Genomic DNA, 25,228 nt, shown 5'->3' with positions numbered 1-25,228 from the left:
TTAGGTGCTCTTCTTTTCCTCACCCAGTAAATTCACAGCAGCTTTCTTGGCTGTTAGGAGGAAAGAAAATTGCATCAGAGCTATTTGCAATGGGGTTCTGTGCCTAATGTAGCTACTAGATTAACAACTTGGATGACTCATGCTCAGATGAGAACATACCGAGGTTTGTGGGCAGGGCTAGGAAAGTTTCCCGGAAATGGACAAGAGACCTCTTCAAGGGCAAATCCTGAGTACTTGAGCAGAGTTACTGAAGATCGTCTGGCCTAGCCCCCTTGTAGTGCCTGTCACCTAAGCCATTGCCCTCTGTCCTCCTTTAAGTATCACAAGAAGTAGAGATTCCTTGAGCATATAGTGTCCCCTGTACATTCAAGAAATTCTCCTTTGTGTCTGAGTGCTCACCTGTACAATTTCACTATGTCTCAATCTGAGGACAACAGGGTCGGCTGTCTATGCCTTGGTGGCAAAAATCAGAGAAAATCATCATTCCCCGAATCAAGAAATGACGGAATACTTATATGCATGTTTATGTTTTATCGTTGTGCCACCATTTCCTTGTATGATGGGAAGAGTTTGCTGTAAGTCTTCAAGTTCATGGCACGAAGCTACATTCATCAGGAAAATATTCTTATATCTGTGGGAGATTAAGCCCCACCTACCCTGCCTAATTACCAAGTGGCTTGAAATGTGCTGTAAGAATGAGTGTGATATGCATGATGGGGCAGGGGGACGTGTTCTGGAAGCCTCCAGGCTTCCTGAGATTCCACAAACTGCAGCTGTTCTTGATGGAGCCCCAAGGGGAATGCCAGCCAAGGAGGCCCTCCTTGTTCACCAGCTGCCTGACAGCTGCTCTCCCTTCACTCAATTAAAATTGCTGAACGAAGTTTACACAGAAACTGCAGCTTCTCTCTTAACTAGCCTTTTGCAAAAATGTCCTTTTTGGAGAATCCAGAAACTGGGAGAAAAGTCTAAAATGGGTCAGCACCTAAATTCCTCTTAACTTATTTTCATTCTCACACCTGTGTTTAGGAATGTATCAAAGTAAAATCGGATTTCAGAGTACTGAGATCTGAGAGAATCAAAGACTAAGAAATGTGGGCAAATTAGACAGAAGTGACATCACCAGAGGTTGCTGGTTAGGCTAAGAGCAAGGAGGAACAGTTAAGAAATCTCTTAAAAAGGAACTGGCGATCCCAAAGCAGGAGGATGTGAGGAAACTAAAAAACGTTCTGAAGGAGACTGGAGCCACGTGCCCAGGAGCGGGCGTCGGGAGAGAACGGCCTGTTGGGAGGGTGGGGGGAGAGCACACCACTGCGGGGACACACAGCTGCCGGGGGACCGTCTGGGGGATCTTCCTTCCTCAGGGGCCAGGTCACCTCTTGTCTCCCACTTTCTCATTATTGTAGAACTTCTTTTTTTTTAAATTCTCTAATTCTATGCCCATTCTCCACTTTTCAAAACCCTTACTGTGCCCTCTGGAATTTAAGTCCCATCATTAGCGAGATCTCCTCTATCCTCATCCATTTCTCTGAATGTTTCCTTCACCTTGTTGCTTTTAGAGAAACGTGGCTGTCCCCTAAGGACACTGCTTTCTCAAGTGTCGGCTGTTTTTTCCTTCCATGACCCTGGTACTACTGGGTCTGGAGGTCCAGAAAGCGTCCTTTGTTCTTCAGGGCCATGTTCAGAATCTCATGTCATCAGATTATCTTTCCCACCAGCCCTTCTTTTTCCAGTCCGCTGACCCTTGGGCTGTGCTGCCTCATTTCTTTAAGATTTTAACCCCAAACTTAGTATCACTCTCTAGCACTACTCTTACTTTAATTATCAGTGATTACGATATTCTTCCAGTATCCTGGCCTCTTGGTTCCTCCCCTCCAATAACCCTGACATTCCACCCTACCTGCTCCAGCCTACCTCACGTCCTCACTGTCACAACCAGTAATGGCTGCCCCTCTCCGGTCTCAGCACCGAGCGTCCCACTCCACCATCACCTCCTACCTTTGCAGCCCGCTCCCTCTATTTTCCTGACTCCGAGTTCTTCTTCCCCCACCACCTGGTTGTATAAGCCATCGATTCTATCACCCCTTTCACTGTTCCTCACTTCCCTTTTGTCCTCACTTCCCTCCTCCGCCATCAAACATGAACCACTCATTAGATCCCCCTTCAGAGCTCCCACTTAACCAAGTCAACCCGGACGCAGCTCTCCATCTATCCCACAGCTGTACCCACACAGCTGGAAATGTGGCTGGAAAAGAAGACACAAGCAGACTACGCGGCCTCACTATAAGTCCAGGAACACAAACCTCCCATGAGCCTCTAATGCCCCCTGGCGATCACACGACACTGTCCTAGTCCATCCACTCGCCCCTGTCTTAGAGCGGCCAGCACATTACAGTCACACGCACTGGTCACCGTGTCACCTCTGGCTGCGTGTTGCGTGAAGCTACAATGGCAGGGTTGAGTAGATGCCACAGAGACCTGATGGCCAGCAAAAGCTGAAGTATTTATTATCTGACCCGTTACGGAAAAAGCTTGCTGACCCTCGTCCTAAGTAACTATTTCATACCATCTCCCCTTTCTATCACCTCCTTCCCCACCCTCTCTCAGTTGACCTTCTTAGTTTACTGAGGAATTTGATGTGATGAGAAAATCACTTCTGTAAGCTCTCACCATCACATACGCTCAGTTACCAGCATCTTCACCCATCAACACTGATCCCCCCCCCATGATTCTAAACTGTTCCTGCTCCTACGACCGATCCCTCTATTTGTACTCTAGACCCTGTCCCCTCTGGTCTATTCCAGGATAGAGCTCCAGCAATTCACCTTCTCACTCCTATCATTTTTTTGCTCTCTACTGGATCATTCCTATTAATTTTCAAACCTACTTTGTTTCTTCTACCTTAAGAAAAAGAAAAAAACATCCTCAGGACCCTAGTACCTTCCTCCAGTTACAGCCCCATTCTTCTACTCCTCTCTGCGGGAAACTTCTCAAAAGACTAATCTATGTTCTCTCATGCCCTTCCTCCCATAAAATCCATTCTGATCAGGATTTTGCTCTCACCACCCCACAAACTCTGTTTTGTCAAGACGACTAGTGCCTTCCTCACTGCTAAATCCAAGAGTCAGTTTTCGGCCTTTATCCTCCTTGACCCGTCTGCACCGTGTGACCACAGACCCCTCCCTCCTCTTTGAAACAGTGTCTTCACTTGGCCCCAGGGATACCACAGTCTCGAGTTCTCTTGCTTGCTCAACTGGCCAGTCCTTATCAGTCTGCTTTTTTGGTTGCCTCTCATTTCTTCGATCTCTAAATATTGGTGGCCACAGGGCCCAGGCCTCAGACTTCCTCTTTTCTAACTACACTCACTCCCTTGTGATCTCATCCAGTCTCATGTTTATTATACTGTCCATATGTGGGTAACCACCCTCCCCCAAATTTCTATCCCTAGCCCTATCCTGTCTCCTGAACTCTCAACATCCATATCCACCTGGCTGTGCTGATTTCTCCATGTACCCAGTAGACACAAACTTATGTCCAGAACTAAATTCCTTATTTTCCCCTCTACACCTGTTAACACCCAGTCTTCCCCAGCTCAGTGGCAATTCTATCCTTCCATGTGTTCAGGCTAAAAAAACTTGGCCTCGTCCTTGACTCCTCTCTCATACTCCATGCCTGATCCATAAGCAAATCCTACTGGTTCTAACTCCAAAATATATCAAGGATCTGACTTCTTACCTCCTACTGCTACCACTACAAACAAGCCGCCACCACCATCTCCAGCCAGATCGCCGCAATAACCTTCTAACTGGTCTCCTGATTTCCTTCTTGTCCCCCTTCGGTCTGTTCTTAATACAGTGGCCAACATAAGCCTGTTCCAACAGAGGACGAATCGTGTTGCTCCTTCGCTCACAGTTCTCCAGTGGCACCCCAGCTCACGCCCAGCTCACGCCCATCTCACGCAGAATAAAAGCCAAAGCCCTTACAACAGCCTGGAGGGCATTATATAATCCGTCCTCTTCCAGCTCCACTCCGAAGCCTCTCTGACCTTGTCTCCTTCAACTCTCCCTCCAGATCACTCCCTACCAATCATACTCTGCCCGCTCCCGGCTTTTGCACATGCTGTTTCTTCTATCTGGAGCTTTCTTCCCCATGGTTCCTACCCTTAGCACTTTCAACTTTGACTCAGTACAGCCTTCTTTGTGAGCATTTGCTACATCACTCTAGTTAAAATTGTAACCTTCCCTTCAGCCCCTGGCACTCCCTGTCTTTCTATCCGTTTAATTTTTCTCTGTATCATCTGCTAAGTATGCCATATAACTTGCTTTTCAACGGTATCGTCTCTCTCTTTCTCTCAACAAGATTGTAACCTTCTTGAGTTCACTATGGTCCATTGGTCTGTCTGGCTCCCTGGCTCATGCCCAGTGCTATGAACATGCTTGGCACATATTAAGCACCTCAACAAATAAGTATTTGAATGAAAGGATCAGGAGAGCTGAGAGAGAGGGCATTCTCTTGGCCCTCTAACAAAAGCAGTGTGAACAGCATATTAAGCGGTTCAACCTGAAATGAATTAAAGAGATGGCACTCGTGTATAAATACAGATGACTCTCTGAAATCTCTACCCACCAAAGGAAAGTCATTTTTCCTAAAGTGCTGACCGAATGATGTGTTTTATGTGACATGGCAGAAGAATGTCGGGAAAAGTAAAGGCAACAGGCAAAGGGTCTTGGGAAAGAAATCCCGGACTAGCCCTGGCACACGGCTGAGGAAAGGTTGTAGGACACAAAGTGAGGAAGCTTGTTACGTGGGCTCAGTATATCCCATGTCCTCTCACACGCTGAATCAGCTGTCCCCGAGCCATACCTTCTTTAGAGATGGCATCTGCAGTCTCTTTGGCTTTGTCCTTCAAGTCATTCACCATGTTGTCTACCTGCGACTCGTGCTTCAGGAAGAAAGGACGGATGATGCGCGCGTAGAGCAGGTCCGCTCCGTTGGCCGGGCTGGGAGCCATGCACCACAACAGGAAGCCACACTGCACAGAGGAGAGGCAGCATGGTGACAGAGGGCAGCGGCATCTGACAACACACGCTGCCACCACTACTCTGGGGATGGCACTGCCTCTGCTATTTGCCCCAACAGCATTTCCAGTGTTTCCTGCAGGATACAGGTGCACTTTTCTTAGATGGAAAAAACATGACAAATAATGACCTAGTAAGGAAAAGCTGAGACTTGACAAAGAAAGGCAAAACACACCAAGTCCAGCAGCTTAACTTCCTTCCTAACTTGGACCACTTTTTAGTTGACAGTTACAAGAGACTTTTATTAATTATAACTCTTAATCAATTTAAAAAATAGTATTTATCTGTGTGTGTAAACCCTGTCCACGTAGATATCTATGAGGCTTGTTCTCAACAGGCTTACCTCAGTAAGTTTGTCACCTTTATTCATCCTGTTACAGAAGAAAATATCCTGGCCATTCTTGAATTCTTCCCTTAGTGGGATCTCAGTTTTGGGTAGATCTTAGCCTTCAAGGAATCTTTACAGTCAGCTGTTCATCATCTTTCACCTTGAATGTAGATATTATCCCTAACTCTTTCTTTATGGCTCTACTTTGCTATTGAGATGAAAAATTGACAAGAGTTCTACCCTAAAAACTTGCACGACAAGAATTGTCACACTATGTTTACTTTGAAAAACCTTTACTGTGTATTCAACTGATAAACAACTCAGCACTTTAAGTTGTCCAAGCAATTTATTCCTCTATAATATAATGAATGAGCAAAAAAGGGAACATTCAGAATGATATGCTCATTTCCCTAGAATGTGTGATAAACAGCATACTGTGTTCTTTCAGCTTAAAAGCTTCTAACTATATTGTATTCCACACAGCATAGGTGACTCTATAAAAAACATTTCTTGAGATTCCAATTCTGTAGTTTTTACTTCTCCTCCTTAAAGTAAAATCCTTTCAACTTCTTATGCCATATATATATTTAATTCTACAGTCCTTTTACTCCAAACCAAAGAATGTATTCAAATAATCAAGAAGCTACGTTCCTTTCTAACATGGTCTTTTAAGTTTGCTCTAGAGATGCAAACCTGCTAAGGGGCTACTACTAATGACAGAGAGCTTGAGTTAAAATGCACACATTTGTGCCCAAAGCTCACCCCAGCAGTACCATGTTGGCTCTGAGAAATTTCCATTACACTTTGAACTTCTATGACACTCAAAATACAAAACAAAATGCAGGTTCTAAACAGATTAGGGTCAGGGGGCGAGCTTTCAAAAGACAGGGGTTACCAGACTGGATTTTAAAAAAACAAACTATGGCTATATGCTTCTGATAAGAAACACCAGAGATAAAACCAATTAGGAACACTGAAAATAAGGAGATGAAAAAAGATGTATCTGACAAATACCAACTCTCAAATTAGCTCACATATTATAGTAGTATTAATAGTACATAAACATAAGGCAAAATAAGTAAACAGTGATAAAGAAGGAAAGCAGTTTGTCAAGAACAATTTGCCTGAACCTATATATCTTTGAAATACGTAAATATATATAGCATTGTATTTTTTATATTTACAATTACATAAATTTTAATTTTTATAATTATGTAGTTTATAATTATATATCACTTCCAAATATAGCTTTGAAATGTATAAACTTGAAAGTCAGAATTATATAGATAAATGGACAAAATCCACAATCGATTTTTAACATTTCCATCAGAAATTGATATATCAAAAAACTAGAAATCAGTAAGAATACAAAGCAAAATACACAAAATTTAAAATCTTGATCTAAAGATATACACAGATCTCTCCACCCAACAAACTGGGGACTAAGAATTGTATACTACACAGTATATAGAGGTAAGAGAACTGGGCTCAGAAAAACTGGTTCCAATCTTCTTACTAGCTGGGAAAACCTTGTGCAAGTTACTTAATTGCTTAAGTCTGTTTTGACTCTATAAAAAATATATATATATATATTAAAAGAAATTTTAAAAAATCTACCTCATACAGATTTTGTAAGAAAATAAGAAACACTTTGAGCATCTAGCATAGTAAGGCTCTGTCCCTCTCCCAAGAATACTGTGTCTTCTACCAACATCCGTGAAACAGTAACAAGCTACCTCATTAGAGCTTTAAACCAGGTAAAATCAAATCCCAGGACCAATATACACCCTTTTTAAACAATTATTTTGTTCTTACCTCTCCTTTTACTACCTGAAATGAAATTCAAAGTCATGACACACTTACATACACAATTACAAAAAAAAAAAAAATAGTTTTCTAACTGGAATATAAAGGAAAAAAAAGTGAAAGTAATTTATAAAAAAACAATGTATTTTAAAATGTAAATATTCAAGCCAAACTATATTAGAAAACAACATAAAATAATAAGTAGAATCAGTGACTATTAACAGCTACAGACAAAATTTTCTCTATGTATTCCCCAAAGGTTGCCTGCTTTCCATATCAGAGAATTCAGCCAAATGCAATTCACTGCCACAGTCTCCAAGTTATGATTTCAAGCCAGCCCTCTCTTCACCTCTCCCACCCCTTACGTGCGACAGACTCCAAAACTCATTTACTGAAAATGGGATGTTCAGAGTTAGGAAAGCAAAGGATGGGAAAGCATGGCAGTAGGCAGGGGAAGGGCAAAGATTCAGACTGGCCATCTCGTAGTCTCACTACAGCTGTGTGTGCAACCACCCAAAACTCCAGTGAGCCCGCACAGATACACAGTGGCAAGCAAGACCTTCTGTTACAGGTCCAAGCTCTTAAATGAAGCCAGTTCCTTGAAATATCCTCAGTCTTTAGTGTGTGTGTGTTGCTCCACGTTTACTTTTAGTTTTCCCAGTGACTCTGCTCCAGCACACACTGGACTTGGCCAGCCATCCTTGTGAAGATGTGCCAGAGAAACCTGGTTTTCTGAACTACACATTTGCATTAACCCAAAGTATGGAACTCAGTGTGACTAAGTGTGACTGCAGTTTTCACCGGCTTTAGCTTTAATGTCCTCTGCTTACAGCCAGGTTATTAACAGGCAGACCCTAGAGACCATCTCTCTAGTTGACATTTCCCTGTGGTTTTTAGTATCCAAACATTCATGTTTTCCATCATTTGTTGTTGTTGTTTCTTCCGGCCACACACACAGCATGCGGGATCTTAGTTCCCCAACCAGGGCTGGAACCCGCACCCCCTGCAGTGGAAGCGCAGAGTCTTAACCGCTGGACCACCAGGGAAATCCCTCCATCAGTTGCTTATATAGGTAACGCTAATACACACACACACCTAAAACTTAATAAAACAATTCAGACAAGACGATATACAGGAAAAGGAAAAGTTACATTCTTGACAGAACATCGGAATTCTGTGTGGACATTGTGAAGAGAATGCAGTGTCCAAGGGGATGTGCCATGTACTACTTCAAACAAAGCAATAGTTTCCCACCAACTATATTAACTATTTGGAGCGCAGGAACTATTTGGATTTAGTTTTTAGCATCTAACATCCAATATATTTGTTATTTATACAGGGGCATCTTGCTGTATTAATATTTAGGAAATTGGCATGGAGTTTTAAATTGACATGTAATGCATTTTAATTTTTATTATTTAAAATTGTGAGAAATAGTCTCCTGGCTGGTATTCCTACGTAGAATATCTAATTGTCAGGAATGGATTATTGATGTAGACACACATGCCCAGAGGCCTCAAGGTGAAGTAGAAATGACTCACTGGGTTAAGAATCAGGAGAGTTGGTATCTGTTCTATGACTTTAGGTAAATCAAACAACCTCTCTAAGAGTCGATTTTCTCTTCTGCAGGATTTTTAGGAAAGTCACAAATTAAAACACGTACAAGATAGTAGTAGTACTACCAAGTCCTACAGTTCTTACTGTTGTTGAAAAATCTCTGAAATATTACCTGCCTATGCAGATAACAGCCCTTCAGCAACCAAGAAAAGCTGATTCATTCACCTTTTCTGGATGAATTAAGCATGGCTACCAGACAGGACCAGAGCCAAGAGTCTACATTTTTGTACCTCTGCATGTGATTAACTTTATAGGCTATTCTCCAGGCTGTTTAGTTAGTTCTTTCTGGTACCCTCTAGCTATCGTCTTGAGACAATAAAATAATCACTGCTCTTTACCCACATCGTGAGCATTTTCCAGTTCTCATATGAAGTAACTTTCTTGTATTAAAAATAAAGTTAATTACTATTCAACTCTCAAGGTGATATTCAGCCACCAGCTTTTAAAACTCCCTTTTCTTAATCTATGTAACTACTCTACAGCCGAGGAATACCCTGAGCTACACAGGTCTGGCCATCCTTTTAATCAAGCTGCCCTCAAAGTGCCAGCTGACGAAACTTCCAACGGCAAACACAAGCCCACTCAGACACAGAGTTCAGACAAAGAGTCCGGGCATGCCATTTCCACTCAACTCTCGGCACTATTAGCAATGACACACTAAATCCTTAAATTACAAATTACAACAGGCCAGATAATTCTGTCTATGATTCTAATGCCGTCACTATTCAGTTTTCCCCTAGAAGAGGTATTTCCAAGGTAGGGATATATTTGATATGCACGGTTTGGGACTAGCCTGGTGAGAACTGAGAGTTAATGCCAGAAAAAATTATTTCAACACTGACTTCCTGGTATGCTGCAATCACTTGATCAAAAACAGAAGCCTTGGGAAGCCTTTGCAACACAGCCACGAGAATAGTAATGGGCTAAAGTTAAAACAGACTGCTCAGCATGCACAAATGAAAGGTAAAAACGAACATGTGAAGGGGAAGATTTTTCTATCTTTTTTGCCTCCTGCAAAGTTAAAAAGAGAAATGTTATGCTCTCTGTCAATGGGTGAAACGATACAGGTGACGGTCTGGATCAGGACTTAAACTTGCCAAAATTTATTCAACATTTATTTCAAAAATAAATCTATAAAATGATTCAAATGAGAGTAAAGATGAGGTGCAAAGATACTCATTGTGGCATTAGTTAAAATAGCAAGATAAATATCCTAAATGTCTATTAACTGGGGAATGAATACATTATCACCTATAATGGATTAGACATTTATGTCAAAGAATATTGAATGAGAAAATACTCATAATATTGTGTTAATTGAAAAAAAGTGAGTTATAGAATCATATATCATATATATCAGCGGTCCCCAGCCTTTTTGCTACCAGGGACCGGTTTCGTGGAAGACAATTTTTCCACTGGGGGCGGGGTGTGTGCTTCAGGTGATGACGCAAGCGATGGGGAGCGGCAGATGAAGCTTCACTCGCTCACCCGCCACTCACCTGCTCTGTGGCCCGGTTCCCAACAGGCCACGGACTGGTGCTGGTCCGTGGCCTGGGGGTTGGGGACCCCTGATATATATTTTGTTTGATATATATGGTTTCAACCATACATAGATGGTTAAGACAATAACAATTGTCTTACATCAAGCAATTTATCTGCACATTAAAAAAGAAAAGGAAGACTACCCTAAGATGATACCAGTGGTAGTCTTCCAAATACTATTTTCTTCCCTATCTAAAACATGCCCCAACACACATGCACACATATACAACACAAATGCAAACAGTATGACAGCAGGGATTTTGTTTTATTCACCAAAATCCCCCTGACCTAGAACAGATTCTGGCACATAGAGGTTCTAAATAAATATCTGCTGAATAAAGAAATACACTACTTTCACAATCGGAGAAAAAATTTATTTTTAAATAAATACATTTATTTTTAAACCTTCCTGTTCAAAGATGGACCTCAGAGCAAAGCTCTGAACAGGCAGGATCCACTTTTTCTAGCTCAATACATTGAACAGTATCTTCTCTACTAACCCTTGATGCCTAATCATTGGTTCCTCTTGTATTCCTGCAATCTTATAGGCTGCTTTAGAAAAATGGGGGGAAAAGGCCAACAATACTAATTCTGCAAAAGATAAAATAGTAAACATGGCCTTAGTTGCAGGTCTCCTTTTCATCCTCCCACACAATCCCCTTGTGATTGTAGCAATGGCACAGGTAAGATCTATGCTAGTCCTTAAAATGGGATATTCTCCTACACACTCTGCAATTCAGAGACCTTTTCTCAGTCAGTTCACTGAAGCCACTCAGAATACGCCACTAATGCAGGAAGAAGGCATTTTTATTGACAGCATAATCAATTTTCAATCATCTCAAGTATATTATCTATTTGGAACGTATGCGGTAAATTCACTCTCATTCTGGACGCTGTGACATCAAACAGCTGGACACGCACTACTAATGGATGTGCATTTGTTTTACCGTTAGGGAGGCAAATTTGTTGCAAAGCAATTTTTGTAATGTACTTCAAAATCAAATATAAATGACTTGGTGATTATCTTTTATTTTGGATACTTTCTACCTCAAGGGGCCTCCATTAGCAGAGGCGATCAGGAGCAGGCTGAAGTCGGGCTTGTGTTTCGGAAGTCTGAGGTCAGATACTGGTGTGAGTGGTTCTGCTGATGGGATACTGTTCAGGGCAAGCAGTGGGGCCCAAGGCAAAAGGCCAGTTTCCTTCTGTTAGAGACCACAATGTGATGTCACTGCCATCAGATGGATCTTATTAAGGGGTTCACAAATATTTTAAGTTTAAAATATGGACATTCAAATTAAAGATTATAAAATTATTTTTATAAATGCTAAATATCTTTGGATAACAAAAACACACGAAAAATCCAGCAATCTCTGGAATCTTAAATCTTCCCACAGACCAACTATTTTCCCATTTGTTTTGAAGGAAAAATTTTCTGCTGTGTTACAGGCATTCTGTGGTAACAGCATTTAAAATTAAGAGAATATCCATGTTTTCATTTAAACTTTTAAACTATTTAGCTTTTTTTTTTTACCATAAGTGGTTTCATACTGTAATATTCTATAATTTTTATAATTAATGAATTATGCAAAATTTCTATATCTACAAATGGATCATTTCATTTCATTTAACTGTATGGATGTACTATTAATTCATTTAACCAGTTACCAGTTGACGGACCCTGCAGGGTTTTTTTTTTTTTAATAATTTTTATTTATAACCAAAAATGCTGCAGTAAATGTCCTTATGCAGCTCTCTTATTCGTGGTGAATATTTCCTAGGATGGATGCTTAGAACTGCTAGAGTATCATTTTTCATTTTGACAAGAAACTGGCAAAGCCTCCTTTAAAAAGGCTATTCCAATTTATAGCATTACCACCACACATCCATTTCCTAATATATTCACCAATACCAGATATCCTCAACCTTTTAAATACCTGCCAATGTAATGAGCAAAATATGGTATTTCACTATTTTAACTCACATTTCCCAGATCACTGACTACTCATATTTTCTTCTCTTCTGTGAAATGTCTATTTATAACCTTTGTTCATTTTCTCCTTTTCTTCTTACTTGTAAATGTTTTTATATATTCTGGATATTAATTCCTTATCTGGTGTTAAGTGTTCTAAATACATCCTCCTAGTCTGTCATGATTTTATCTTTGCTTATACTGCCCACTGTCATATAGAAATTGCTGTCTTGTTTCTATACCTCCAAGTTAAAAAACATTCTCCTATACTTTTTCTAAAACAGAGGTTTTGGCATAGAAGTCCTGCCTTGTGAGGCACTAAGGAGAACAGCTAGGGACTAAGTTGCCAGGGCAGTTCCTCCTCAAGCCCTCCTGCTCCAACCCCTAGAGCTGTGAATTCCAACTTAGGAGCACCTGCTTCTAGTGCTGCTGGGGGAGCAAAGGGTGACACCTGCACCTGAAGAGCTGTTTAGTGGGGGAAGGGAATCAACTGTGGCTCTTCTGCCTGGGGGTCCCCACCCTAGGACTCACACACCCCTACCCTGAGCTTATGGACTAGCATGGATCAGGGTGTGGCCTCCTCCATTCTAACACCCGATGGAACAGCTGATACTCCTGGAGGAGAAGGAACTTACAGGCCAAAATAACAAGGTATTTGAAAAGTACAACCAGTTCAAAACAGAGACAACACAATCAACTACAGATTCTATCAGCAGCAGAAATTTTAGAAGTGAATGACCAAGAATTTAAAAACAGCTATACTAAAAGAAATACAGTGACATGAAAGAAGAACAAGAAAACATAGGGAAGAGCCAAGCAAAACTACTAGGTATGAAAAATATAACAACTGAAATAACACAATGTATGGCATAAACAGCAGAATGGAACAAAACTGAAAATTGGAAGATCGGATTGAGAAAATCTCCCAGAAAGAAGGAAAATACAAATAAATATGTTTGAAAAATAGGTAAGGCCAGAGGAAAAGAAAAAATACATCCATAATTAGCAAGAATTAAAAATCAAGGTAATATCAACGTAGTGGCGGCTGCGGGGAAGGAGACCAAAGGATGACAGAGCTTCCACTATCTAATTTCCTGTAACTACATTTCTTCAGATAGAAAATTTAAAAAGCAAGTAAATAGAAATGTAGACATTAGGACAAATTAAAATAACAGTGACACTCAAAATAGGCCTAAATATAGAAATAAGGAAACAATTATTGATTCCGGGGAAACTAAAAAACTGCAGTAACACTGCATGTACATTATATATATACTATATGGCCCAACTAAACAGTGCTTAACAAGTCATAATAATAAAAGCGGTGAAGCCCTATCTAACCAAAATTATCCCTGAGGAAGATGAGGACATCTTTTATTACTATCAAGCCTGCATGTGTGGCAGGGAGGAAGGAGGAAAGAAAGCCAAATCCTTATCTTCTGGTGGGAATCAAGGGCTAACGTGTAGGGACTTCCCTTGGTGGTCCAGTGGTTAAAACTCTGTGCTCCCAATGCAGAGGGCCCAGGTTCTATCCCTTGTCAGGGAACTAGATCCCGCAGATATGCCGCAACTAAGACCTGGCATAGCCAAATAAATAAATAAATAAAAGAGCTAACGTGTAAAACATAAAAATTAAAAGGTAACTAAACAAGGATATTATTTAGAAACAGAGGTAAATGACAAAATAATCTGTCATAAATGAAGGGACAGCGGTTGCTTTTAAGAAAAGGCAATATAAGGGGCAGGAGTGTAGATCATCAAAACTCTTCCAGAGTTATTTGAGTCTTTAAACTATGTCATGTGTAACCCTTATTAAAGCAAATACTTAAGAGTATGAGGGAAAAGAAGAGGACCCAGAATTCATAAGAGCTGGACTCACCACCCTCGGCAGCTTGGGAAGTCTGGGTCGGTGAACCTGAGGAACTATTTACATCCTATGCAACTAACCGGAAGCAAGCCTCTTCCATGGAAGACACCTGAGGAATCAACTGAAGACGGTCTGTCCCATTTAGAGAAAAAGAACCAACCACTCTATCTATCAAAAGATGCAAACTTTTCATTGTCATGTGCCTTGGAGGCCAAGGCTGGAGTTGATACAGGTGCCATTAGGGACGAGTTCAACGTCCTACTCCCTTTCCTCACACAGTAGTAGCCGAGGAGAGTTCTCTGGCAAACAATGCTTGGCAGGGCTGGTCCCAGACGACTGCACCTGCCAGAGTTATTAAAATGACTTCCTCAGAGAGCCTGTTTCACGTCTGCTGTTTCCAAACCGATTAAGAAATAAGTATTTTTTTCCAGAAATAATGACTCCAGCACACCACTGTGAGTAACTGATGACTTGGTAAAATTTGCAATGTTGACGCATCAAACACAGACAACAGAGCATGAAGAGAGGATCTTGGCAAAGAGCAATGCTTGTGCTAGTTCACAGTATTTCCATCTTTTATTATTATCAAACACACTGTAAAGACACAATTGCTTTGGCTGTTTCCAAGATAATATACAAAATAAGTTAGACATGTTGAATCCTGTCTTCCTGTTTATTAATCTGAGGCAGAGCCACAGATGTCCAACATTCAAGCATCTGTTCCTATTCCTTGTATATAGGTCCTGAGATGGAGTTTATTTTAGGGGTAGGGAGCAAAGCAAAAACACAGATGGAAGAAAATGGCAGTTCAGGAAAGCCAACGTACCTTCAGCATGTAGTAGAAGGGGAACCATGACAGGAAGAGGTCAGAGAAGAATTCGGCAATGCTGAACACACCATACACTACCCAGTAGGTCAGCCACTGGGTATCATCTTCTTTGTTTGGACTCTCTATCGCTTTAATTCTGAAAGGCAATACAAAAGCAAGTGTATCATGTAGTAAGATCTCAATGAGACATTTTCAAACATTATACTTTCACAGCTGCCCTCCAACACCAACTGAGAAACTCAGGCAAATGTATGCATCATGTCACTAGATGCAAAAGTACAACATGAAAACAGGCAGCAATGTAGAGATGTCAGGACAAGCCATTATAACTAGCTGTTACCAGTTCTCTGGTTACCAGAGAAACCAGCACCAGTTGTCCCCTGGATCTCTACTCTGCTTTAGTCTCCACCAAGGCTCCAGGAAACACCACCAATGACTGGGAACTAGAGTAATCCCCACTCTCAAGTGGGGTCCTGCCACTAGGGATATATCAATAAATCACTTATGTAACTCAGTTCTTATGCACTTTTAATAACTGAAGTACATCATGGTGAGGAGGCTTTCCATAAAAGACCTTCTGGAACATAGTTTAGGCACTGTCCAAAGTTCACAACACACTTCATTACAAAGAGGTGAAAACAAACATCATGGTGTCCATTTGGTTTCGACTGACATTATATGATCCTCAGGCTGTGACCTTTCCTCCTCTTATCGGTTAATATGACTTTCTCAGTATCAACTACTGCTTAAACAAAATTTACTCTGTAAATGAATAGAACTAAATTTAAAATAACCTTCTTTTACTTCTGAATCACAGGAATTTCTTCCAGTCCTGGGAATCCCTTCATTCTAAACCTCAATTCCATAATCTTTTATCCTATCCTGATACATGCCTGGATAATTATTGTAACCGAGCTGGACTACAACAGTAAACTAGAAGAAACCTGAATCTTGTTTAGCCTATGCGATGGGTTAACTATTAAAAATACATTGGCTACTTGGTAACACGGGTTCCCCAAAGAGACAGGCTGATGAATCATGCTGAGTCACCCCCTAAGAAAGCCTCTGAATTAACTGGAAGTAGCTGTGGGTGTAGGTGTGAGTGCCTGCGTGAGTGTTTTAAGAAGATGACTGAGCAGGGAAAAGTTATAGCTGAAATGAGATGACTGCTAATGAGGAAAAGGGGAGGAGGGAGTGATTCAATGAATGCTGCTTTGAACATCAAGAATAAACACAGAATCATAAAATGAATTGAAGGCAGCTAATTATAAAATAATGGCTTCTCACATGTGGACTGTGTTTGTGTTTTAGCTTTCCTCAGGTAGAAGCTAGCTGATGTAATAGAAGGCCAAAGGAAAAGCGTAGGCAAGCATGTGAACCAAAGAACTAAAAAATGTATATACCCTTTACACGTAAGGTTTTTTTCCCCTCTGCGCTTTATTTGGTATAGAATATGGTTTACCTATTTATATTTAAGTGAATTTTTAAAGTTATCACTATGGTAAAAACTTGTTTCTTACACATCTGTCCTGGGCAGAGGGGATACATGGTTATATTTCACTTAAGGTCTTAGTTTTGGGAACCAAAGCAGTCCATGACTAACCAGCAAACACACATCTACACACAAATATAAACTGAAACAAACATTTATGAAACCACTGATATTTTCAATTCCATTCTATGTCATTATTATTTTTTTATTGAAGTATAGTTGATTTACAATGTTGTGTTAGTTTCTGGTGTATAGCAAAGTGATTCAGTTATATATATGTGTATGTATATATACTTTTTAATATTCGTTTCCATTATAATTTATTACAAGACATTGAATGTAGTTCCCTGTGCTGTACAGTAGGACCTTGTTGTTTATCTATTTTATATATAATAGTTTGTATCTGCTAATCCCAAACTCCTAATTTATCCCTCCCCACTCCCACTCCCCCTTGGCAACCACAAGTCTGTTCTCTATGTCTGTGTGTCTGTTTCTGTTTTGTAGATAAGTTCATTTGTGTCATATTTTAGATTCCACATATAAGTGATATCATATGGTATTTGTCTTTCTCTGTCTGACTTCACTTAGTATGATAATCTGTAGGTCCATTCATGTTGCTGAAAATGGCATTGTTTCATTCTTTGTTATGGCTGAGTAATATTCCATTGTGTATATAGATAGATATAGATATAGATATATATACACAGACACACACCACATCTTCTTTATCCATTCATCTGTTGATGGATATTTAAGTTGCTTCCATGCTTTGGCTATTGTGAATAGTGCTGCTATGAACACTGGGATATGCGTATCTTTTCCAATTATAGTTTTATCTGGATATATGCCCAAGAGTGGGATGGCTGGATCATATGGCAACTCTATTTTTAGTTTTTTGAGAAATCTCCACACTGTTTTCCATAGTGGCTGCACAATTTACACTCCCACCAACAGTGTAGGAGGGTTCCCTTTTCTCCACACCCTCTCCAGCATTTGTTATTTGTGGACTTTTTAATGATGGCCATCCTGACTGGTATGAGATGGTACCTCATTGTAATTTTGATCTGCGTTTCTCTAATAATTAATAATGTTGAGTATCTTTTCATGTGACTAGTGGCCATCTGTATGTCTTCTTTGGAGAAATGTCTATATAAGGTTCTGCCCATTTTTAATTGGGTTGTTTGTTTTTTTGTTATTGAGTTGTATGAGCTGTTTGTATATTTGGGAAATTAATCCCTTGTCAGTCGTATTGTCTGCAAATATTTTCTCCCATTCTTTAGTCTATCTTTTCATTTTGTTGATGGTTTCCTTTGTTGTGCAAAAGCTTATAAGTTTGATTAGGTCCCATTTGGGTTTTTTTGCTTTAATATTGCCTTGGAAAACTGTTATGTCATTATTATTATTTTTATTTATTTTTTATTTATTTATTTTTGGCTGTGTTGTGTCTTCGTTTCTGTGCGAGGGCTTTCTCTAGTTGTGGCAAGCGGGGGCCACTCTTCATTGCGGTGCGCGGGCCTCTCACTATCGCAGCCTCTCTTGTTGCGGAGCACAGGCTCCAGACGTGCAGGCTCAGTAGTTGTGGCTCACGGGCCTAGTTGCTCCGCGGCATATGGGATCCTCCCAGACCAGGGCTCGAACCTGTGTCCCCTGCATTAGCATGCAGATTCTCACCACTGCGCCACCAGGGAAGCCCCGTTACGTCATTATTTTTAAGATGTTAGTCAAGATCCACAGATTCAAAAACAGAAAAACTACTCTAACAGTTCAAGTTCAGTCTCTTAAGGAATAAGCTCCCTAACTTATCAACAATATGAATTCAAAAGTTTCCATGCTGATACACTTGGAACACTCTATAGTAACACTGAAAAGTAGGAAGAACTCAAAATTGAGCACACATATTGAACACAACTTTGTAGAAAAGCAAGGCCTGGGAAAAAAGACAGGAAAAGATCAGAGTCTCATTAAGGTAAAGAGAATTTTTAAATAGAACTTCTATTATTGAAGCAGTTAATTACTGTTTTAATTAAAAATACCACAATGTTCATTTTTTAAAATGTGTCTACATGTCATAACATCATAAGCTAGTCAGAACAAGAAAGAACATAGAAGATAGTCTAACCCACTCAGTGTACAGTTGAGGAACCTAAGACTCAAAGAGGTAAGAGAAGAAAAGCGTTTAATACCAGGATTTCCTGAACGCTATTTACGTATATACTGTCTTGTCCAAATGAGTGTATGCAAAATTGTGATTTATAAGCAAAATATATATTTGGTCATTCCAAAGACCAAAATATAGTTCTCCTATATATTTGGTCTTCATCCAGGTTCCTGCACAGCTCCCCAAACCCTTGCAATTTCTGAAGTGTTGAGAGGGGTAAAGGTGTCTTTTGCTATGTTAATGAGGTGACTTTTATAAAGCACATAAGGAGGGGAGCTGGATGTCCCTGGAGCCAACTATGTGATTAGAGGGCTGGAACTTTCAGTCCCATCGCTGACCTCTGGGGAGGGTAAGGGGCTGGAGGTTAAATCGATCACCAACGGCCAATGATTTAGTCAGTCATGACTATGTAATAAAGCCTCCATAAAACCCCAAAGGACAGCTTTTTGTCCCTTTTCAGAGAGCTTCCATGTTGGGGAACCACCATGCTTCCTTGTGCCATTCATGCTGGACCCCAAACTCCATGAGGACAAAAGTTCCTTTGTTTGGGACCTCGCCTATGTATCTCTTCATCTGGCTATCGATTTGTTTCCTTTTATAATATATTGGTAATCTAGTGAGTAAATGGTTTTCCTGAGTTCTGTGAGCCATTCTAATTGAACCTGAAGAGGGGGACGTCGGGACCTCTGATTTATAGCCAGTTGGTCAGAAGCACAGGTTAACAACCCGGGCTTGTTACTGGTGTAGGAAGTGGAAGGCAGTCTTGTTGGACTAAGGCCTTTACCTGTGGAATTTGATTCTATCTCCGGGTAGAACGTGACAGAACTGAGTTGAACTCTCGGACTCTGCTGGCATCTGAGAATTGCTTGTTGGTGTGGAGAAGCCTTCGAATTTGGCTCTCTGCACATGGGTGATTCTTTGACAATGTGCTCTACTGCCATGTACCTATGCTAAATGGTATTTCAACTCGCGTATCAGAATGAGGATGTATCAACTTTTCAGGCAACACAGGGGATTCAAGAAATCCTAAGATGCAGTCTCTATCCTTAGGTCATGTGTAGTTTTTGGTCTTTAGCCAAAGTGGCAAAGCTAAAGAATGGGAAGGGTAGGAACCTAATAATTATTTAATATAACCTTCAGAATAGCCCTATGGAATAGGTAATGTTATTCTCATTTTTGAGAGGAAGAAACTGAGGCTTAGGGAAGAAAAATAACGTGGACAGGGCACCCAGCTGCAACAGCAGAGACTGGGTTTACACCCAAGACTAACTCCAACAAAGCCTGTGTCTGTTTCTCTATCCCAAGCTGTTTTCCTAATTGAGAGAACCACTCACTACCCGACTGCACAGCACTTAGCAAAGTGTCTGGTGCTCAGTGGGCAGCTACTAAATATTTATTGCATAAATATAAATACAAAAGGAGTTCATAAGCTTACTTTTGGAAGGGACCAGAGTTCTCTATTGGAGAAAATCAAGGCTTAGAAAGGTTAACTTGGGCACAGAGCAAACAGGAGAAAAGGTCATAGTCTCAACATCCAGATTCCTGAAGGACCATTCCACCCTCCATCCTGCTTCCTTGAGGTGGGGGGAATCATTAGAAGTGAAGAGGATGGGACTTCCCTGGTGGCTCAGTGGTTAAGAATCCACCTGCCAATGCAGGGGATATGGGTTCGAGCCCTGCTCTGGGAAGAGCCCACATGCCGTGAAGCAACTAAGCCCGTGCGCTACAACTACTGAGGCTGCACTCTAGAGCCCGTGAGCCACAACTACTGAAGCCTGAGCGCCTAGAGCCCGTGCTCTGCAACAAGAGAAGCCACTGCAATGAGAAGCCTGTGCACCGCAAGGAAGAGTAGCCCCCACTCGCTGCAACTAGAGGAAGCCCACACACAGCAATGAAGACCCAATGCAGCCAAAAGTAAATAAACAAATTAATTATTTTTTTTAAAAAAAGTGAACAGGATGGTATTCTGAGTTGGTGCCCCAACCCCCGGGCCGTGGACTGGGTACCAGTCCGTGGCCTGTTAGGAACCGGACCACACAGTAGGAGGGGAGCAGCAGGCGAGCGACTGAAGCTTCATCTTTCGCTCCCCATCACTCCCTGTCGCTCGCATTACCGCTCGAACCATCCCCCGCCCCGTCCATGGAAAAACTGTCTTCCACGAAACCAGTCCCTGGTGCCAAAAAGGTTGGGCACCGGTGCTAGTCCATTGCTTCTCAAACTTAGATGATGATCCACATCCACCTTGGGAACTTTTCAAAACTATACATGCCCAGGTCCTTCTTCGGATCTAGTGACTCAAACTCTACCATGTACAGCACAGGTATGTGCTTTTAGAAACATATGCAGGCGATCCTAACACACAGCCAAGTTTCAGAATCACTAGCTCCAAGTTCCAGTTTCAGTACCACTTCGTCATGTCATTTCTAGGACAGAAAATCAAAATGACTGATTTGGGTCCCATCAGCTACAGCCAGAGAGGAGGCTACCCCTTTCCAGCAATGAATGAGAAGCCAAGAGAGAAGAAAAGCTCAATCCTAGAGGAGCTCTGGAACTGTCCCAACAGCAGCTGACAGCAATTCCACCACTCTCTCCAAAGTCCTGGGCCACTATCTCTCTAGTGCCACCTCGTCTTCAAATGGCAGGTGTCAGCAGTGATATTGGGCTCAGAACTACTCCCAGGGGTTTGGGAAGGACACATTCACAAAAGACGGGCACCATGGTCTTACACTGGTCTCTGCCCACTGTTACTGCCACATTATCACCACTGGCCCAAAGCCTGGCCACCTAAGCCCAGAGCTGTGGCTCCTTATTCTCTCCTGAGCCACCTGCCATGTTCTAGAGGCAGAGCTTCACCTCCCTCAAGCAGGTGGCAAAAGGAAGCAAGGCCTGGGTGAGCAGGAGATGGGCCTAGGGTGAAGAAGATGGTTGGCAATATTATGGGAGCAGCTAGCAGTTCTAAAAATTCACTGAGTGAATTAGAAATTGTAGAATGTTGAGCTGGAAGATATCTTAAAGAACTAGTTCAAATTCCACATTTTATAGACACAAAAAATGAAGTTCAAAGAAGAAAGAGTGATATTAAAATGAATTTCAACTCAAACTAAAAGATTATAGAAAAAAACGATTATAGAAGCATGTGTTTACACATTTTTTTAAGGGCAGAATGGACTGTTTAAATAAATTTAGGTATATCCATACAATGAAATATTCTGAAGCCTTTGAAAAGGATAGTAACAGGAAAAGATGTCCAAGATATAGTTTTGTGTCAAAAGAGATTACTAATTTTGTGTTTAAAAGAAAAAAGAAAGATATATATTTGCATGTGTTTACAGACCAAGAATGGTATTCAGAAATATATATTTCAAGTTGTATACAGTTAATCCTGAGTATTGGGATTGCAGAATTTTACTTTTTTAAGATATTTACAATGAGTATGTGCTATTTTTTTTAATTGAGGTACAGCCAGTGTACAATATTATATAAGTTACAAGTGTACAGTACAGAGATTCACAATTTTTAAAGGTTATATGCCATTAATAGTTATTATAAAATATTGGCTATATTCCTTGTGTTGTACAATATATTCTTATAGCTTATTTTATACCTAACAGTTTGTACTTCTTAATCCCCTACCCCTATATTGCCCCACCCCCCCGTCCCTGTCCCCACTGGTAGCCACTAGTTTATTCTCTGTGAGTCTGCTAGCATGTACTATTTTTTTTAAATTGAAGTATAGTTGATTTACAATGTTGTGTTTGTTTCAGGTGTACAGCAAAGTGAATCAGTTATACATATATAGCATGTACTACTTTTAATAATGAAAGTGAGGAAAAATATTTGTTTGGAAGGAAAAAAAACCACAGGGCACCAGACTTTTTTTTTTTATGTGGTACGTGGGCCTCTCACCGCCGCAGCCTCTGCCGCCACGGAGCACAGGCTCCGGACGCGCAGGCCCAGCAGCCATGGCCCACGGGCCCAGCCGCTCCTCGGCACGTGGGATCCTCCCGAACTGGGGCATGAGCCCGCGTCCCCTGCATCGGCAGGCAGACTCCCAACCACTGCGCCACCAGGGAAGACCAGGGCACCAGACTTTATACAACTACTTTCTCCTATGAGACTAGGTCTCTCTTTAGGGCTTTGTTAAAAACAAACACTGGGCTTCCCTGGTGGTGCAGTGGTTGAGAATCTGCCTGCTAATGCAGGGGACATGGGTTCAAGCCCCGGTATGGGAGGATCCCACATGCGGCGGAGCAACTAGTCCCGTGAGCCACAACTCCTGAGCCTGTGCATCTGGAGCCTGTGCTCTGCAACAAGAGAGGCCTCGACAGTGAGAGGCCCACGCACTGCGATGAAGAGTGGCCCCCGCTTGCCACAACTAGAGAAAGCCCTCGCACAGAAATGAAGACGCAACATAGCAAAAATAAATAAATAAATAAATAAATAAATAAATAAATAAATAAATAAATAAATAAATAAACTCCTACCCCCAACATCTTCTTTAAAAAAAAAACAAAAAAAAACCACACTAAAGTGAACATCAGACACTTTTATTCAATTTCTCTCTTGAGGAAACAGCTTGTGATTTTCTAACAAACAAACCTCTCTAACAATGATCAGACACAATCTATTGTGTTTTAGGGCATTAAAAGGGCTTCAATATACACAGAAAGACACAGAGGGAGAAAAGAAAGTCACACGGCCCATCACATGCAATTGACTCATTCTGATTTCCTCCTTAAACAAAGCAAACTATCAAAAAATTATTAATTACACTGAACTATGAAAGAGCCAGGCTTTTCCCTTCATTTCTTCCCAATGCTCACCTGGCTTTACATCATTTCACCATTCTTGGCTTGCAGCTTTGTATCCTGGTTCTACCACTTACTAGGTATTGGTTGGCCGAAAAGGTCATTTGGTTTTAAGTAGACACATTTTTCATTTTCCCCAAGAACTTTATTGAACAACGTATTCATCAACCGAATGAACCTTTTGGCCAACCCAATACGTGACCGTGGGCAAGTTATTCTGGGCCTCAGTGTGCATCTGTCAAGTAGAGATGATAAACCTCATTGTGTTGCTGTGAAGATTAACTTAGTTGATACATGTTAAGCACTTAAACAGGGTAAGCACTCAGAAATACTACCTTATGAGGTAGTAACTATAGTATGGTGGTGATAGTTTATTATTATCATAGAGAGGCAAGAGATTAAAAAGAAAAGAGCAATAAGAACACTCCAGTCCTTCTGGCTAAGTAGAACGGGTAAAGGATTAACAGCATTGTTAATAAGGCTAAAGGATGATTAGGGAATTACTCATGAATTGTACCTCACTCTCCAAATCCCAAATGCTACAGAGAGTAAATGGTTAGCTGAAATCCAAAAATCCTATTTGCAGGTCAATGGCAACAAATTTGGACGCTGCTGAAAACAGTTTTCAGGCCCATGCTACAGGGGAGGACTGGCCAAAAGTCTTGATGCTGGTATCGGATTGGTACTGATAGGGAGGTAACCACTGGCCAGCCCTTGTCCAGACCACCCAGCGCCAGTGACTGGGTACTGGCTGACCCTACCTTGTTGGCTCATCTATTTCTTTCTTTGCTGCTTTTTCTAAACGTAAGATCACGAACTTAAAATGGCCAAAGGATAGCGTTAAACATGTGTGAAGAAACCAAAGTTTGAGCAGATATGGTCCTGGGCTACCAGCATTCTCTCCCTCCCAAATTAAGAGTCATCATTCAGAGAACCTAAATATGCTTTGACCTACAGGCACCACTAAACTGCAAATCCCCTGAGTACTTTATTAGAACGAAATCATGTAAACTAAGGACAGTCCAGGGGGTTTAAACAATTTTGTGAGGCAAAAGGAAGGTATTTTAGAGATGAACTAGTTCAAAAATCATTAATGGAGGCAACAGTCTTGTGATACCTTGGAGCTATGGGCATGGGCGGGAAAGCCAGCACTCCAAGGTCACCAGAAAAAAAGCCTGAACCTCTGCTGTCCCAGCCCTGGAATATCAACCTCCAGACTTCTTATTATGCTAGATAACTCAGTGGTTCAGGCCACTGTTGATGGAAGCAGCTGACTGAACCCTGATATAAAAGGTGAGTGGCCCCACCAAAAGCTTTCTAAACCAAATTTACGTTGGATATCTAGGTAACTGTCAGAAACAGCTCTGCTTCCCTTACTGAGGTTTTATCTATTGATTAAATATATCATTGTTTACAGTTAATGCTCACATAGGAGGGCAGGAAAGAGATAACCCTCCATACTATTTTTAGAATTATTTCAGACACAACACATCCATCAGGGAAACATTCACCTTTACACACATCCTCTTAATTCAGATTCGTGCTATTAGTAAGCAAAATAGATAAAAATGCTTTTCTATATATGAATTGTACAACCTATTTATATTTGTTTCTAATTCTTGTCTTTTTAGGACAAAGTCCATGTTTATTACGTGTAACATGTAAATAGCTTTCAGAGGTATAAGCAATTAACAAATATAAACAATAATATGTCAAATAATATGCTACCCAACTTTT

At 41.0% G+C, this 25,228-nt stretch overlaps 1 protein-coding gene across 1 annotated transcript in view; it reads right to left on the bottom strand.

Moving 5' to 3' along the window:
• Window positions 1-25,228, bottom strand: part of REEP5 (receptor accessory protein 5) — a 40,999-nt gene continuing 15,771 nt past the window's right edge. The window contains exons 3-5 of the mRNA XM_065874319.1: window positions 15,031-15,169; window positions 4,861-5,029; window positions 1-50 (exon numbers count right to left, since the gene is read on the bottom strand). Of these exons, the coding sequence (XP_065730391.1) occupies window positions 1-50; window positions 4,861-5,029; window positions 15,031-15,169 (358 nt within the window). The remainder of the gene's footprint in view (window positions 51-4,860; window positions 5,030-15,030; window positions 15,170-25,228) is intronic.

Source organism: Phocoena phocoena, chromosome 3 (assembly GCF_963924675.1).
Source record: "Phocoena phocoena chromosome 3, mPhoPho1.1, whole genome shotgun sequence".
Lineage (NCBI taxonomy): Eukaryota > Metazoa > Chordata > Mammalia > Artiodactyla > Phocoenidae > Phocoena > Phocoena phocoena.
This window is presented reverse-complemented; position numbering and strand designations above follow the sequence as displayed.